General features: G+C 44.5%; 1 protein-coding gene across 1 annotated transcript in view; it reads left to right on the forward strand.

Annotated features, from left to right (window-relative positions):
• The window catches only part of Frem3 (FRAS1 related extracellular matrix 3), a 73048-nt gene that overhangs the window by 35337 nt on the left and 23672 nt on the right, over positions 1 to 14039 (forward strand). The window contains 4 exon segments of the mRNA XM_029532718.1: positions 5594 to 5740; positions 10810 to 11040; positions 11274 to 11399; positions 13556 to 13893. Coding sequence (XP_029388578.1) covers positions 5594 to 5740; positions 10810 to 11040; positions 11274 to 11399; positions 13556 to 13893 — 842 coding nt within the window.

Consider the following 14039-nt stretch of genomic DNA (forward strand, 5'->3'; position numbering starts at 1 on the left):
TTTTGTTTTGTTTTGTTTTGGTTTTTGGTTTTTCGAGACAGGGTTTCTCTGTATAGCCCTGGCTGTCCTGGAACTCACTTTGTAGACCAGGCTAGCCTCGAACTCAGAAATCCACCTGCCTCTGCCTCCCGAGTGCTGGGATTAAAGGCGTGCGCCACCACGCCCGGCTCGGCTGTTATGTTTTTAATCTCCGGTCATGCAACTGTAAGTATCAAACCATAATTCAAAGGAATACATTCCCAAGAGGCACTGTGCAGTGTTTTCTAAATGATATCCACTATGTGACAGCTGTTAGCTCCAGGTTATATTCCCAAATTCATGATGAAAAACTGCTAATGAATTCAAATACATGCTAAGTTATGATAGGAGCTGCAGACTTGAAATGCTTGTGACAATTGAAGTTATTTGAATGTGTGGTTGACTATCAGAAAGCATAAATATATACCTGGTAGTGTTGTCACACACCATTAATCCCAGCACTCTGGAGGCAGAGGCAGGTGGATCTCTGAGTTTGAGGGCCAGTCTGGTCTACAAAGAAAGTTCCAGGACAGCAAGGGCTATACAGAGAAATGCTGTCTTGAGTAACAAATGAGACAAACAACAGAAACAAAATATAAATATGTGACATTAAGTGTTCAGTAAATTATTAAGCATCCTAAATACCCTACCCAACAATGCTCATACACACCCAATTCAAAGTCCTAAACATTTGACAACAACTGCTAATTTATCCTTTTGTATTTAATTTTGCCTATTAGGAAATCATAATGTATTATATATACTTTCAAGTTTTTCTCTGGTTAATATTTTTGAAAGATTTATTTATTTATTTTATGTACATAAGTACACTGTAGCTGTCTCAGACACACCAGAAGAGGGCATCAAATCTCATTACAGATGGTTGTAAACCACCATGTGGTTGCTGGGATTTGAACTCAGGACCTCTGGAAGATCAGTCAGTGCTCTTAACTGCTGAGCTATCTCTCCAGCCCCTCTCTGGTTGTTTCTAACCTCTGTTTTAAAATAGTTTACTCACTTTCATTTTATGTGCATTGGTGTTTGGCTGGTATGTACACATGTGAAGATGTTGGATCCCCTGGAACTAGAGTTACAGACAGTTGTGAAGTGCCCTGTGGATGCTGGGAATTGAACCTGAGTCCTCTGAAAGAGCAGCCAGTGTTCATGACCCCTGTGCCATCTCCCCAGCCCCTCTAATCTGTTTTTAAGCTTTAAAGTTTTTGCATTCGTTTTCTAATCCGTACCACTGAGCTGCATCCCTAGAGCATGTGAGCTGGTCAAAGGACCACCTGCAGGAGCAGCGTCTCTCCTTCCCGGCGTCTCTCCTTCCCGGCGTCTCTCCTTCCCGGCGTCTCCTTCCCGGAGTCTCTCCTTCCACTTTATGAGCTCTGGGGATCGAACTCACAGCACCAGGCTTGTCTGCAAGTGCTGCTGGCCCAGTTTTTATTTTTAACCTCAATTCTAAGTTCTTTCGTTTTTAAAGGAAACTTTATATTACCAATAAGACTTACACATTGAGTCCTCCTCAATACAATGTCTAGAGGTTTTGTTTTGTTTGTTTGCTTTTGTCTTTTGCTGAGTGGTATTTGTGTGTATAATGCAGTGTAAAATATAATAATTTGATGCCTGTATAAAATAGACTACTGAATCTAGTACTTGGATAAAGATTTGATGTGTTTTTCTCACTTTTCTCAACCTGAGAAGAGAATTGTGAAGATGTGAGTCTCACTCAGTGGTAGAGAACTTGCATAGAAGGCTCGAGGCCCTGGGTTCACGTCTCATCACTGCAGGATGAAGGAACTGTTATCGTGTGCCTTTGTTAAGTTAGGTGGAAATGAAAAGATGCTTGAAGTGTCATCTCACAAATGACACGGTTTGTTGCCACACAGAGAGAATTTTTCTTAAATTCAGAATGTTTAAAGGAGAATAATAAGACCCATAAATCTCACAGGACATATACACTTGATAAATGAAGAATGAGGTAAATCTGCCACAGGGTGAGTTCCAAATGTATCATGGTATGGTTGTTCATTAGGGCAGAAGCCAACCTCCTCAGAAGTGAACCTCTAAAATTAGTGAGCAGTACTTTTGTTTGGTTGGTTGTTGTTGTTCTTGTTGTTGTTTGAGGTTCGTTTTTGTTTTGGTTTTGCGACACTGGGTTTCTCTGTGTAGCCCTGGCTGTCCTGGAACTCTGTCAGTAGACCAGGCTGACCTCCAACTCAGAGATTCACCTGCCTCTTCCTCGTGGGTGCTGGGATTAAAGGTGTGCATCACCATGCCCAGCTAGTTTGCAGTGTATTTTTATATGAGTGTTTTTCAGCATTATCTGACTTGGCTCCTGCAATGAAATTTCTTAGTGAGATATGAGTTCTCTTGATTCTGTAGCCAGTGTCCATACCAGCAGACATGACTTCAAAACCCCAAGGCTAACAAGGTATTGCCCTGGCGATCTGAGCTCTGAGGTTCAGAGAAATGGCTGACAGAGTGTGTGGGACCTATCACAACGTGCATCCATGACCTAAGCTCTCTGTATCTACATCAGATTCTCCGGACGGAGTCCTTGAAGTCAGCTACTCACATATAGGTACCAGTAATCTGATAGAGATTAATGTAGTTTCCCAAGAGGTGAAAAGGGCTTCCCACCCTCGGGTATCGATCTGATAGGATGTCATACTGTGGAAGGCACAGAGTAGCACACTCCCCCCACCAAAAGTACGATGGTAAGCTGGAGTGCTTCAAGCCTGGACAGCAGTCATTGGCATTTCAGGTTAGAAAATCTGCAACTGATTGTTTATCTCCCTCCATGGGTAGTTGTGGTCGTGAGCTTTTCTTGACTGTAACAAAGTATCTAATGTAATCAAAATAAAAAGAGGTTTCCCATGTTTCACAGCACTGGAGGCTGCAGTATATTGGAGTAGTGATAGTGCCTTCAAAGGCGTGGCTCAGTGAACTAAACACTCCGTGTAGACTGCACCTCTTAAAGGTAGCATCAAGTATAAGCCAGCCCCAGCATCAAATATTGCCACTGTCAAAAGCCGATACTTAATTCAAATGTATATGTCTTTAACATCTTTTAAAGTATACATATTTAAAATCAGTCGGTGGGTCATGAGCAATGTTCCAGAGGGAGGGGACCCCTCCTCTCTGGGGAAGGGGTGCTCTGAGGCTCTCACCACTTAGGGTTTTTTATTTCTCATGACTAGTTTTGTTCTTTCTTCACGGTGTCTCGTTGCATGCACTTGTGGCATATATCCTTACACCGAAGCTCTAGCAAACTGTGTCATACATGCTTGCTTCTCTGTTTCTGAGGTCTGCATTATCTAGCACTGTCTGTGATAACCGCCTCCAGATGCCTACAGATGAGCTTCACCTCTCAGCCTCATCTGTCTCTCCACACTGTCACACTGATGCAAACGTCCCTTGGTGTCTGAACAGGCAGGCTATCTTGGTGCACACAGCTGGCGTCCCTCGTTTCTCTAGCAGAGCATTGCTAAGCGGCCACACAACATGAAAGGGCCTGTAGAAAGTACTTGCCTTAGAAGTCAGGCCACAGGGACTGATAAGCTCAGCCTGAGGAAGGGACACTTCCACAGTTGCCTATCTTGCTCCAGGATCGGCAAGCTAACATTATAGCATAGTGAATAACAGCGCTTTGGCTGGCCAGTAAGCAGAGAGAAGTAGTCATTGAAACCGAACACTTTGCAAAGGGAGGAGAAACTGCTTTGAACTGGGATGTTGTGATGAAAGAGGGGCTGTTCTTATGGCTAGCAGAAATTTTAAAATATAAATGATTCAGCTATTAGTAAAAAGAAATATTCTACCAAGAGTAGATAGCCTGGCGGAAATCAAGTCTATGTTCTTTTACAAAGACGCTCACACCAGCCGGTAACTCCAGCTCCATGTGTTCTGACGCTCTCTTCTGGCATCCACTGGCACCTTCACCCACAGTGCATACCCATACAGAGACAAACTCACACACACACATACATACCACAACATACCTCATACCTCACATACACATACACACCACTCACCACACATCACACATACCACACACACACACAAAAAGCACATACCACACACACACCACACATACCATACATCCGTACATACACACACATATACACATACACATACCTACCACACACACCACACACTTACACATATATACATATACACACACATATGCACAGACACAGCACACACACAACACATACCACACACATACCACACACACAACCACACACACACATACCACATACTACACACCACACACACACATACATGCATACATCACACACACCACACAAGCACACACACACTACACACACATACACCACACATACATACCACACACACATACACCGCAGACACACATACACATACATATACACCACACACACACATTGCACACATACACACACACACATACACAAATGACAGACATACACATACCACAGACACCACACGCACGTACACACAAATGAAACAATTAAGACTAAATAAATTAAGACCCTGATGAATATAACTGACATGCTGTATCCTCAAACCGTGAGCAATATAGCTGATACAGTTAGAAGTCAAAGCCTTCCCATTGAACATTTCCCTCAACACTTCTGTCAGATGTCATTGATGGCAAATTTCCAAGCCTGAGAATGTTTCCTTGGGATACATTGTCCCCTAGTTTCCTAATCTGTTTTTTTTTTTTTTCCTGAAGATAAAACAGAAATAGAAACTCAGGAATGAAAATTCAAAGCAAGAGTGATTAGCATTTTTTCCTAGCCAGAAAAAGTACAAGATAAAGATTAATCCTAAGTGACCAAGGGATAGATGTCCTAAGGAACAGTTGACTCCACTGTTCTCTCTGCTCTGCCTTTGTCGGACACAGAATGCCTTTGACATCCCTAAATACTCACAATTAAGATACAGTGGGGTAAGGTCTTCCTGGATTAGCTAAAATCCTTCCCCTTTGAAGAAGATGGTAGTCTGAAATCCATGTAAATCCAGACTTGAGACATGCATTTAACTGAGAATTAGCTAAGAAGATGAGAGCAAACCAACCACAAGACACCCAGGGAGGAAAGATTCCAGGGCTCTTTGCTCATGATAAAATTTGGTAAAACAGTCAGGTGTCTAAACCAAGCAGTTGCATAGTGGGTATAAACGAAGTAAATAAAGTTTTCAAAATGTTTTGGCATTGTTGTTTTGAGGCGAAGTCTCTCTGTATAGCCCAAGGTGACCTTAAGTCTTTCTATTAATTTCTGTCTTAGACCTTAAGGGATCAAGATTAATATATACAACAATATATGCAATACTATTGAAGTAGTTCAATGAATTCTTTTTTATTAAAATATACTTTTGAGGAAAAACAGAAAAAAAAAGAAAAAGAAATTAACCGACATGTATTATCTAATTTGTGACAACCAACTTGTATTATTCTTCCCCTAACCCTTTATGATGTTCTCTAGAAAATGAAGAGCCTTTCCTCTCTACAACGACAGAATGATACACAGGTCCTGACCATTATTCCTTTCATCTCTTCTGCTCACGTCTTCTTTATCCCTCACACTTACAGGAGGAAAATGGCTAAGAAACCAATCTTTCCATCTAAACTGGGCTTGGATTTCTTTGGAAAAAGAGCACTACGTTGTGGATGAAGACTCCCCAATCTTCGAAGTGACCCTCATCCACAGGGGATACCTTGGAGGCACATCTGCCATTAGTAAGTAGCTTGGGATTGGCTGTCAACAAAAGGGTATGGAGACATGAAGTGTGGGCTTCAGACAGCCACAGGAGAACAGACTAGAAGAGATGGCTGGATTGATGGAAGTACCTACAAAAGTTACAGGAAACCTGTGCTGTGTGTACTACAGGATTAGCTACAGCTGATATGCTTGATTATTTTCTCTGTGTGGTTTCCTTGTTCTAATAGATTATATTCTTTTCCTTTTCTATAACTCGAAAAACTCCAGGAAAACTGAGACATTTCCTAGCCACCCCACAGTCCCCAGCTCACCAACTTTTTTTTTCTATTGAAAAGAGATTTCTCCGCTCAAACAATAAATCTCAACCAGTTTCCGCTCCCTCCACTCCTCCCTACTCCCTACAACCATCCCATACCCTCAGATCCACTCTCCCTCCATTTCCTCTTCAGAAAAGAGCAGATCTCCAAGAGATAACAACCAGGAAGGACAAAACAAGATACACTAAGACAAGCCTAAGTCCTCACATCGAGGCTGTATGAGGTGACCCAATAAGAGGAAAAGTCCCAAGAACAGGCAACAGAGTCAGGGACACATCTGCTCCCACTGTTAGAAGCCCCACAAAAACACCCAGCTAACAGCCATGGCATACACACAGAGAACCTGGTGCAGCCCCACGACGGCCCTGTGCTTGCTGCTTCGGTCTCTGTGAATCCATGTGAGCCCTGCTTAGTTGACTCAGTGCACCATGATCTCCTGGTGTCCTCCATCCCCTCTGACTCCTACAATCATTTTGTCCCCACTTCCATGGGGTTCCCTGATCTCTGAAGGGAGGACCCAACGAAGACCTCCACTTTAGACTCTGAAAAAAAACGTCGGACTGTGGGTCCCTGCACTCGCTCCCATCTGCTGCTGGGTGGAGCCTCTCTGGTGAGAACCAGATAAGGAACCAAGTTATGAGTAGAGCAGAACCGCATTAGAAATCAATTAATTATTAGGAGTCATTTCATTGATTTCTCCCAGCCATGTTTGGTTCTTCCCTAGGCCTCTGTGCTATCCTGTCTCCAGTTCCTAGCTATCCAGTCAGTGTAGGCCATGGGCTCCCTCTTATGGTGTGAGCCTCAGGTTAAACCAAACATTGGTGGGCCATTCCCACAACTCCTATGCCAGCATTTCTTGCAGGGAGGACAGATTGTAAGTCCAGGGTTTTGCTGCTGGGTTGGTGTTCAGGTTTCTCTTTCCGTAGCCTGGGACTACCTCCCTTCACCAAAGAGACTCGAACATGCTGGCAAAGGCTCCATGCAGGTGCCCGATGACCTCTCTCCGTTCAATGAGCTGTGTAGACGCTGTCCTCTGCAGTGGGCCTCGCTGCCAGTTTTCAGAGAGTGCCTTTCTGTCCTAGCCTCAGCCTGGTTGTTTGGAGATTGTAGCATGCAGTTTTAAAAAAAGGAACGATCCACGCTAAATCTGGCTAATTGCCGACCAAAGCGTTCTCACCCACCTCCATGGCCATCCCCAAGCTTGCCCTGGTTCCCACGGCAACGGCTGTCAAGCTGCTCCAATCTTCTCAGGCCATCTACCCTCTGTGGCTAGCCTGAAGAAAGTCAGCTACCACTCACTCAGATCCCCTTAGCCCCATAAAATGGTAACTCTCGAGACTTGTAATATACCAGCCAGATTTATAATGATAAATCTCCAGCCCCAAAATGCTCGCACAAAGGACATAGAATTCAATTGATAAAAATACAACCTGCACACCTAGATTGGGCAGATGTACTCTACACTGCTCTGTTGCCCATCTATGAAATCCCTAGCTACCTGTGGCTCCTTCGGGCCAGGTGGCCCCCACTCATCTTTCATCCTCCATCTCTCTCAACTCCCCTTCTCTCTGTCTTTTTTCTTCCTCTTTCCCCTCTCTAAATCTTTCACCTCCGCCTTTTCCTTCCACTTCCCAATCACAGGTTCTACCCTTATCTGACGAATTAGGACTTCACCTGACCTCACCTGAGTACATGCGACCTCTTGAGGGAGCAGAAAATACATATAGCCATCCACAACAGGAGCTCTCCACAGGACCTCCTCAGCCAACAACTCAACTGAATGTCACCCAGTTCCACCACTGGAAGCCTTACCTAGATTCCCAAAACAGCCAGTTCAGACTCTATACCCTCCATTACTAGTCACCCTCATAGAGTCCAGAAAGTTTCCACTGCATTAGGTTTCCACTCTGCTCCCCAAGTGCCCCCCAATCCCAGCTGTCTCTCCCCAAATTCTCTCCTTCCTTTTACCCCCATCCCACCACCCAACCTGACACCTCCCAGACCTGATCCCACCTACCCTCAGTCCATCAATAAAATCTATTCTATTTCTCCTTCCCAGGGAGATCCATATGCCCCCAAGAGCCCTCCTCTTTACCTAGTTTCTCTGAGTCTGTGGATTGTAGCATGATTATCATTTGCTTAACAGCTAATGTCCACTTATAAGTGCAATGCATACCATATTGGTCTTTCTGGGTCTGGTTTACCTCACTCAGGATGATCTTTTCTAGTTCCATCCATTTGCCTACAAATTTCATGATGTCCTTTTCTTTAAACAACAATTGTGTAAATGTACATTTTATTTGTACATTCTTTGGTTGGGACACATCTAGGTTTTTTCCAGTTTTTGTCTTCTATGAATAAAGCTGCAATGAACTTCTTTAAAAAGTCTTTTAACTATAGAATAATATATTGTCACATACTAATACATTAGTTCTAGCTATTCTTCTGAAGTATTATGTTCTATTTAATTGCTGTTTTAACTTTAATTACTTAATTATGTATAATTGTTTTAACCCAGCGCTGAGGTTGTAACTTACTTAAGGACATGTGCAATGTCAAATTTTCTATGCTTTGCAAACACCTACCACCTTAACATAGCTCTTTGGAGTAAACACATAGGCAGGGCCAAGAGAGAGGATCCAACTGTCATCATTAATAATTAATAATTAATAATGATTGTTCTAAGAACCCACCACATTTTTACAGCGCTGTTAGCTACCAGAACCTTCAGACGTCATTTTGCCTTTATAATCTCTTGAGGAATCAAACAAGGGTATGCTGTCTTCATTTCCTTCCTACTTGGGCAGTTTCAAGACAGGACCTGACAATGTAGCCCTGGCTATCCTAGAACTCACACTGGTCTTGAACACACAGAGATGCTCTGCCTCTAACTCTGAGTGCTGGGATCAAAGGTGTGTGCCTTTTTTTGTGGTTGTCATTCATTTTACATTTTACAAATGATCATTAGGAGCCTCCCAGACAGGCTTAGAAGGGGAATAGGAAGGAAACATAATGCAGGGGAAAGTAGCTAGTGAAGGAAAGGAGCTATACAAGAGGCTTTAGGAACAGGATTCTCTTAGGACAGCCAAAGCCTCACCCATCCCTCAGGTCCTTTCTTCACTGCATGGTTGGGATGGCTGCCAAGACCTTCAGCTGAAGCAAGTCTTCTTTCTCTTTTAGGACTTGGCTTCTGCAATTTGTCATCCAAGGCCTCCTTATGAGTTTTCATTAATATGTCAGGAAGAATTTCCATACTCCAGCTTTAAAGTTGGGGGGGGGGCGGTAAGCACTTGGCTCTGTGAGACAGATGCCTTGGGGGGCCTTCCCTTACACCTAAACCAACACCCTTATAGCACCTGCCATCCTCTGACTCACACAAGAGGCCTATGTGTTACTGTCTTTTCCAGCAGATTGCTGGGTCCAGTCTGGCACGAACCCTAAGACATGACTGCAATAGTCACCTCTTGTTGCCTGAAGGGAACCTCTAACATGCCTCCATCCTCCACTCCTGGAAGTCCTCCTGACTCCCCCAGACCACTCGAACCGGGTCTAGCAGCAGACCACATAGTCTACAAGGAGAAAGAAAGAAAAGTACCAAGTCCAGATCCCTGTTCCAGCTCTAGCTCGTCAACGAGTCTTGACTTCCGTGTCTGACACCGACTATTTTACATATTGTTGAGTTGTTGCTTTTATTATTGCTGATCAGTTTCTTTCATAAGTTACTAATTATTACTTCCTCCAATCAGCCCCCACCTTTCCATTTTCATTATCAGGGATCTGTTTGGAAAGTTACTAAAAATTATCTCACAATCAAAAGTCACTAAACAGGCTTGGGATACGCTCATTTGGAAGGGTGACTGTCTAGTATGTGGGAAGCTCTGGCTCAGATCCACAGCACTAAATAAAACAGGTATTGTGGTTCATACCTATAATCCTGGAACTTGGGAGATAGAAGCAAGAGGGTCAGAAGTTCAAACTCATACTCAGCTACATAGAGAATTGGAAGACAATCTGGATTATGTGAGACACTGTCTTATAAGATAGGTAGATAGATAGATAGATAGATAGATAGATAGATAGATAGATAGATAGATAGATAGATAGATATTACTCAGAGGTAACAGAAATTGAAATTGTCAGAATATATTCTCTCAGTGATATTTATTGAAGACATTTATGTACCAAGCTTTGCCCTGGCACTCCATGATGAGTAGCAACCCAAGCCTCCACAAGGCTCATGTTCTTCTTATTCTATTTAAACAGTGAGCTTTCTGGGGGCTGTTAAGTTCTCACTCAATCTTCAAACTCCCAGGATTTGACCATGGATTTTGGTCCTGAGTTAATATATGCTAAGATAAACAAACAAGATAAATCTACTCTTGGCGATACATCTTCTGCCCTTCCTCCTTCATGCTTCCCAACAGTAGATTTTTTTTTTTTTTTTTGCAGTGGAACTCAAGGCCTGGCACGTACTTAGACGTTGCTCCAGCACCAAGCTGCACCCTGCCCTCCGTCCCTCTCTTCCTCCGTCCCTCCCTCCCTCCCTCCCTCCCTTCCTCCCTTCTTCCCCCTCCCTTCCTACTTTCCTCCTGGCTCAGTTCACCTCTGCTTACTCTTGTAGCTGAGACCATTGTTCACAGATATCTTCTCCAGACACTAGACAGAAGCAATAACTATGTTATCTGTGTTTGTCAACAATAGAACTGTGTTGAGGGGAAAATATCCCTTCAGACCCTGGGGTTATGGTGAGTTTTCCGTCTTTTCTTCAGGCACTGGAACCAAAGGAGACACTGCCGAAGAAAATAAGGATTTTAAAGGAAAGGCTCCTATGCTGGTCCAGTTCAGCCCTGGCCAGTCTACAGCCACATGGAAGGTGGGACTTATACCCGACACCAAGTATGAGACCTCAGAAACTTTCCAGATCATTCTCTCCGAATCTGGCTCAGCTGCACTGGAGTTTCCAGAGATGGCAACAGTTGAAATTGTAGATCCTGAAGATGGTATGCCACACACGATTTAACAAGGGAAAAGGGAGAGGGGGATCTCCTAAACTCAAATCTCCTGCTTTTTTACTTAATAATAAATAATCCCCACCCTTCTCATAAATGATGCAGTCAATCGTGTTGCAAACGTAGGCGACAATGGCTGCATGTTCCTTTCTGCGTAGGTGTGATAAAATACCAGGGACCTGGTATTTTAATCTTGCTGAAATTTCTTCTCTGGTCTTTTCTAGAATCAACAGTTTACATTCCAGAGGCAGAATACAGACTGGTAGAGGCTGTTGGGGAGTTTCTGGTTCCTGTGAGATGATCTGGAGACATGAGCCAGGAGCTCGCGGTCATCTGCTCTACTCGACCAGGTCTGAGAATCCGTGGGGGTTAGGGAGAGTGCACCTGGCAATAGACTATTAGAATGGGGTTGTGAGGCGGGCAGAGGGCATCGGTCCCGAGGCGGAGGACAGGGCATCAGACGTGAGGCGGAGGGCAGGGCGTCGGACACCAGGCTCAGCCACAAGCTGAACTGTAAGTTGCCGTTTCCCTCCGTGACTGGCTCTGCTCAGGTGCTCTGAGTCCTCAGTTGCTGTCTGATCTCTGTCGGGCAGAGATAAATGTACTCAACATTGGAACAAGAGTGCCTGCTCTCAATGTTTTACTAGGTTTTGTGAAAGTCCAATGAGACACTCAGTTGAAACAGTTGCTACGAACTGATGGAACTCCTACTTTGATGGGTCTTTGTGGCTTCAAAGCAACACTGTGAAATAGCCTATGTCACTCTGTCACTCTTCGGCCTTTCAGTCTTACAACCATACCTTGAGATCTGGAGATCACACACCTCTAGATATGGGCCCATTCTTTGTGGCTTCTCTGTGTACAGGGAGAAAATTAAATTTATCCCTCCTGAATCTTACCCCTTAGGTTCTGACTAGAGCAAGGCCGTCTGCCTCATGCATTTAGCAGAGATTCAAAGGCAGGGAGAACAGGAAAACTGAACAGTGGGAAGAAGAGGAAGATGTCAGCTATGGCCTAACTCAAGATGTTGGTGTGGGGAAGCTAGAGCTGAGGTAAGGGCTGTCCTATGTGACTGGCTAGGAGAACTTGTTCGGGTTTCTCTGGTTGTTTCTAAGTGAGAAGGGATTTAAAAGTATGGGAGCTGAGAGTTCTGAGCCAAGTCCTCACCATTTGTCCTGATTCCTGCAGATGGGACTCAGCTTCCTTGGCTCTGTGGGCTCCCAGTGTCCTAGATGTTGGGGGTGGGGATAGGTATTTATTTACGTATGGGGCAGGGGGTTTCATGAGTTCATATGTGTGTGAGACAGAGAGGAGAGAGAGGGGAGAGAGAGAGAGAGAGAGAGAGAGAGAGAGAGAGAGAGAGAGAGAGAGAGAAGAGAAATTGTATGTACCCGTGTGTCGCTACTGTCTCCGACCAGCAGAAAAGAAGTAACAAAACCGATGTACTTCTCAAAGCAGTTTATTCAGGAACATAACTATGTGCACTAAAAAGATCCCCCCGACCTCTCTTGGCCATCCCCTTTTATACCCTCTAGTCCACTCCCCATCANCCTANTCCACGTAGGCACAGTTCATTGGCACAGGACTACATTCGTCACATCATCTGATCTTTCGTCGGGGTGCATCTGTGCAGTGCAGTTTAACGGACGTGGCTATCTTGAGGGATATGAGGAAGTCAGTTGTTAGCCTTTAGACTTGGTGGCAGTCCCGGGCGCCATCTTGGGGCCACAGCCAAACCCGCCCCTCACACCCGTGGGCACATGGAGTCTTCTGAGAACACCTTTCAGATGCAGGGACATAACAGGAAGTCATGTTCTGCAGAAGTGTGGGCTCCAGGGAGGCAACTCCCATCTCACCACCACCTCCTCTGCCAACTGATTCACAAAGCTCTCCTCTCAGCTTCCCAGTTCATTTCCAGAAGCAGAGCGATGGGTGGACCCCAAGTAGACCCTGTCCAGCTTAGCAGTTACATGAGCTCTGACAAACTACTGCTCTGGTTACAGCTTCACTGCACTGCATTCTGGGAGGCCCTCTGATTGTGGACAGAGCATTCTGTGTGTGTGTGTGTGTGTGTGTGTGTGTGTGTGTGTGTGTGTGTGTGTGTGTGTGTATGCTATATATATATTCTATATATGTGTATATATGTAGATTCCATATATATTTGTATATTATATAAATATGTAAATATATATGGAATTTATTGGAATGACTTACAGGCTACAGGCCAACTAATCCAACAATGGCTAACTGTGAATGGAAAGTCCAAGAATCTAGTAATTACTCAGTCCTACAAGGCTGGGTGTCTCAGATGGTCTTCCATATATGCTGGGATCACCCATGCCAATGAAGGAATGGATGTGCTAGCAAGGCAAAGGCAAGCAGGTAAAGAAGAACCTAAAGCCTTTCCTCGGCTGCCGCCAAGGTGCTCAGTCCTTCTGAGGAAGCTAAGGCCGCGTCGGGGTGAGGCCCTCACTTCATCCGGTGACTAGCATCACTGTGCCAGCAGTCCACAACATGGCTTCCGTCTCCGAGCTCGCCTGCATCTACTCCGCCCTCATCCTGCATGACGACGATGAGGTGACGGTCACAGAGGATAAGAGCAATGCCCTTATTAAAGCAGCTGGTGTCAACATTGAACCTTTCTGGCCTGGCTTGTTTGCAAAGGCTCTGGCCAACATTGGTAGCCTCATCTGCAACATAGGGGCTAGTGGGCCCGCTCCAGCAGCTGGAGCTGCACCTGCTGGTGGTCCTGCTCCATCCACTACTGCCACCCCAGCTGAGGAGAAGAAAGTAGAAGCAAAGAAGGAAGAGTCCGAGGAATCCCCGAAGATGACATGGGCTTTGGTCTTTTTTACTAAACTGCTTTTGTTAACTTGTCCAATAAAGAGCTGAACCTGGAAGAAGAAGAAGAAGAAGAAGAAGAAGAAGAAGAAGAAGAAGAAGAAGAAGAAGAAGAAGAAGAAGAAGAAGAAGAAGAAGAAGAAGAAGAA

The sequence above is a fragment of the Mus pahari genome, chromosome 20 (assembly GCF_900095145.1).
Source record: "Mus pahari chromosome 20, PAHARI_EIJ_v1.1, whole genome shotgun sequence".
In the NCBI taxonomy this organism is placed as follows: domain Eukaryota; kingdom Metazoa; phylum Chordata; class Mammalia; order Rodentia; family Muridae; genus Mus; species Mus pahari.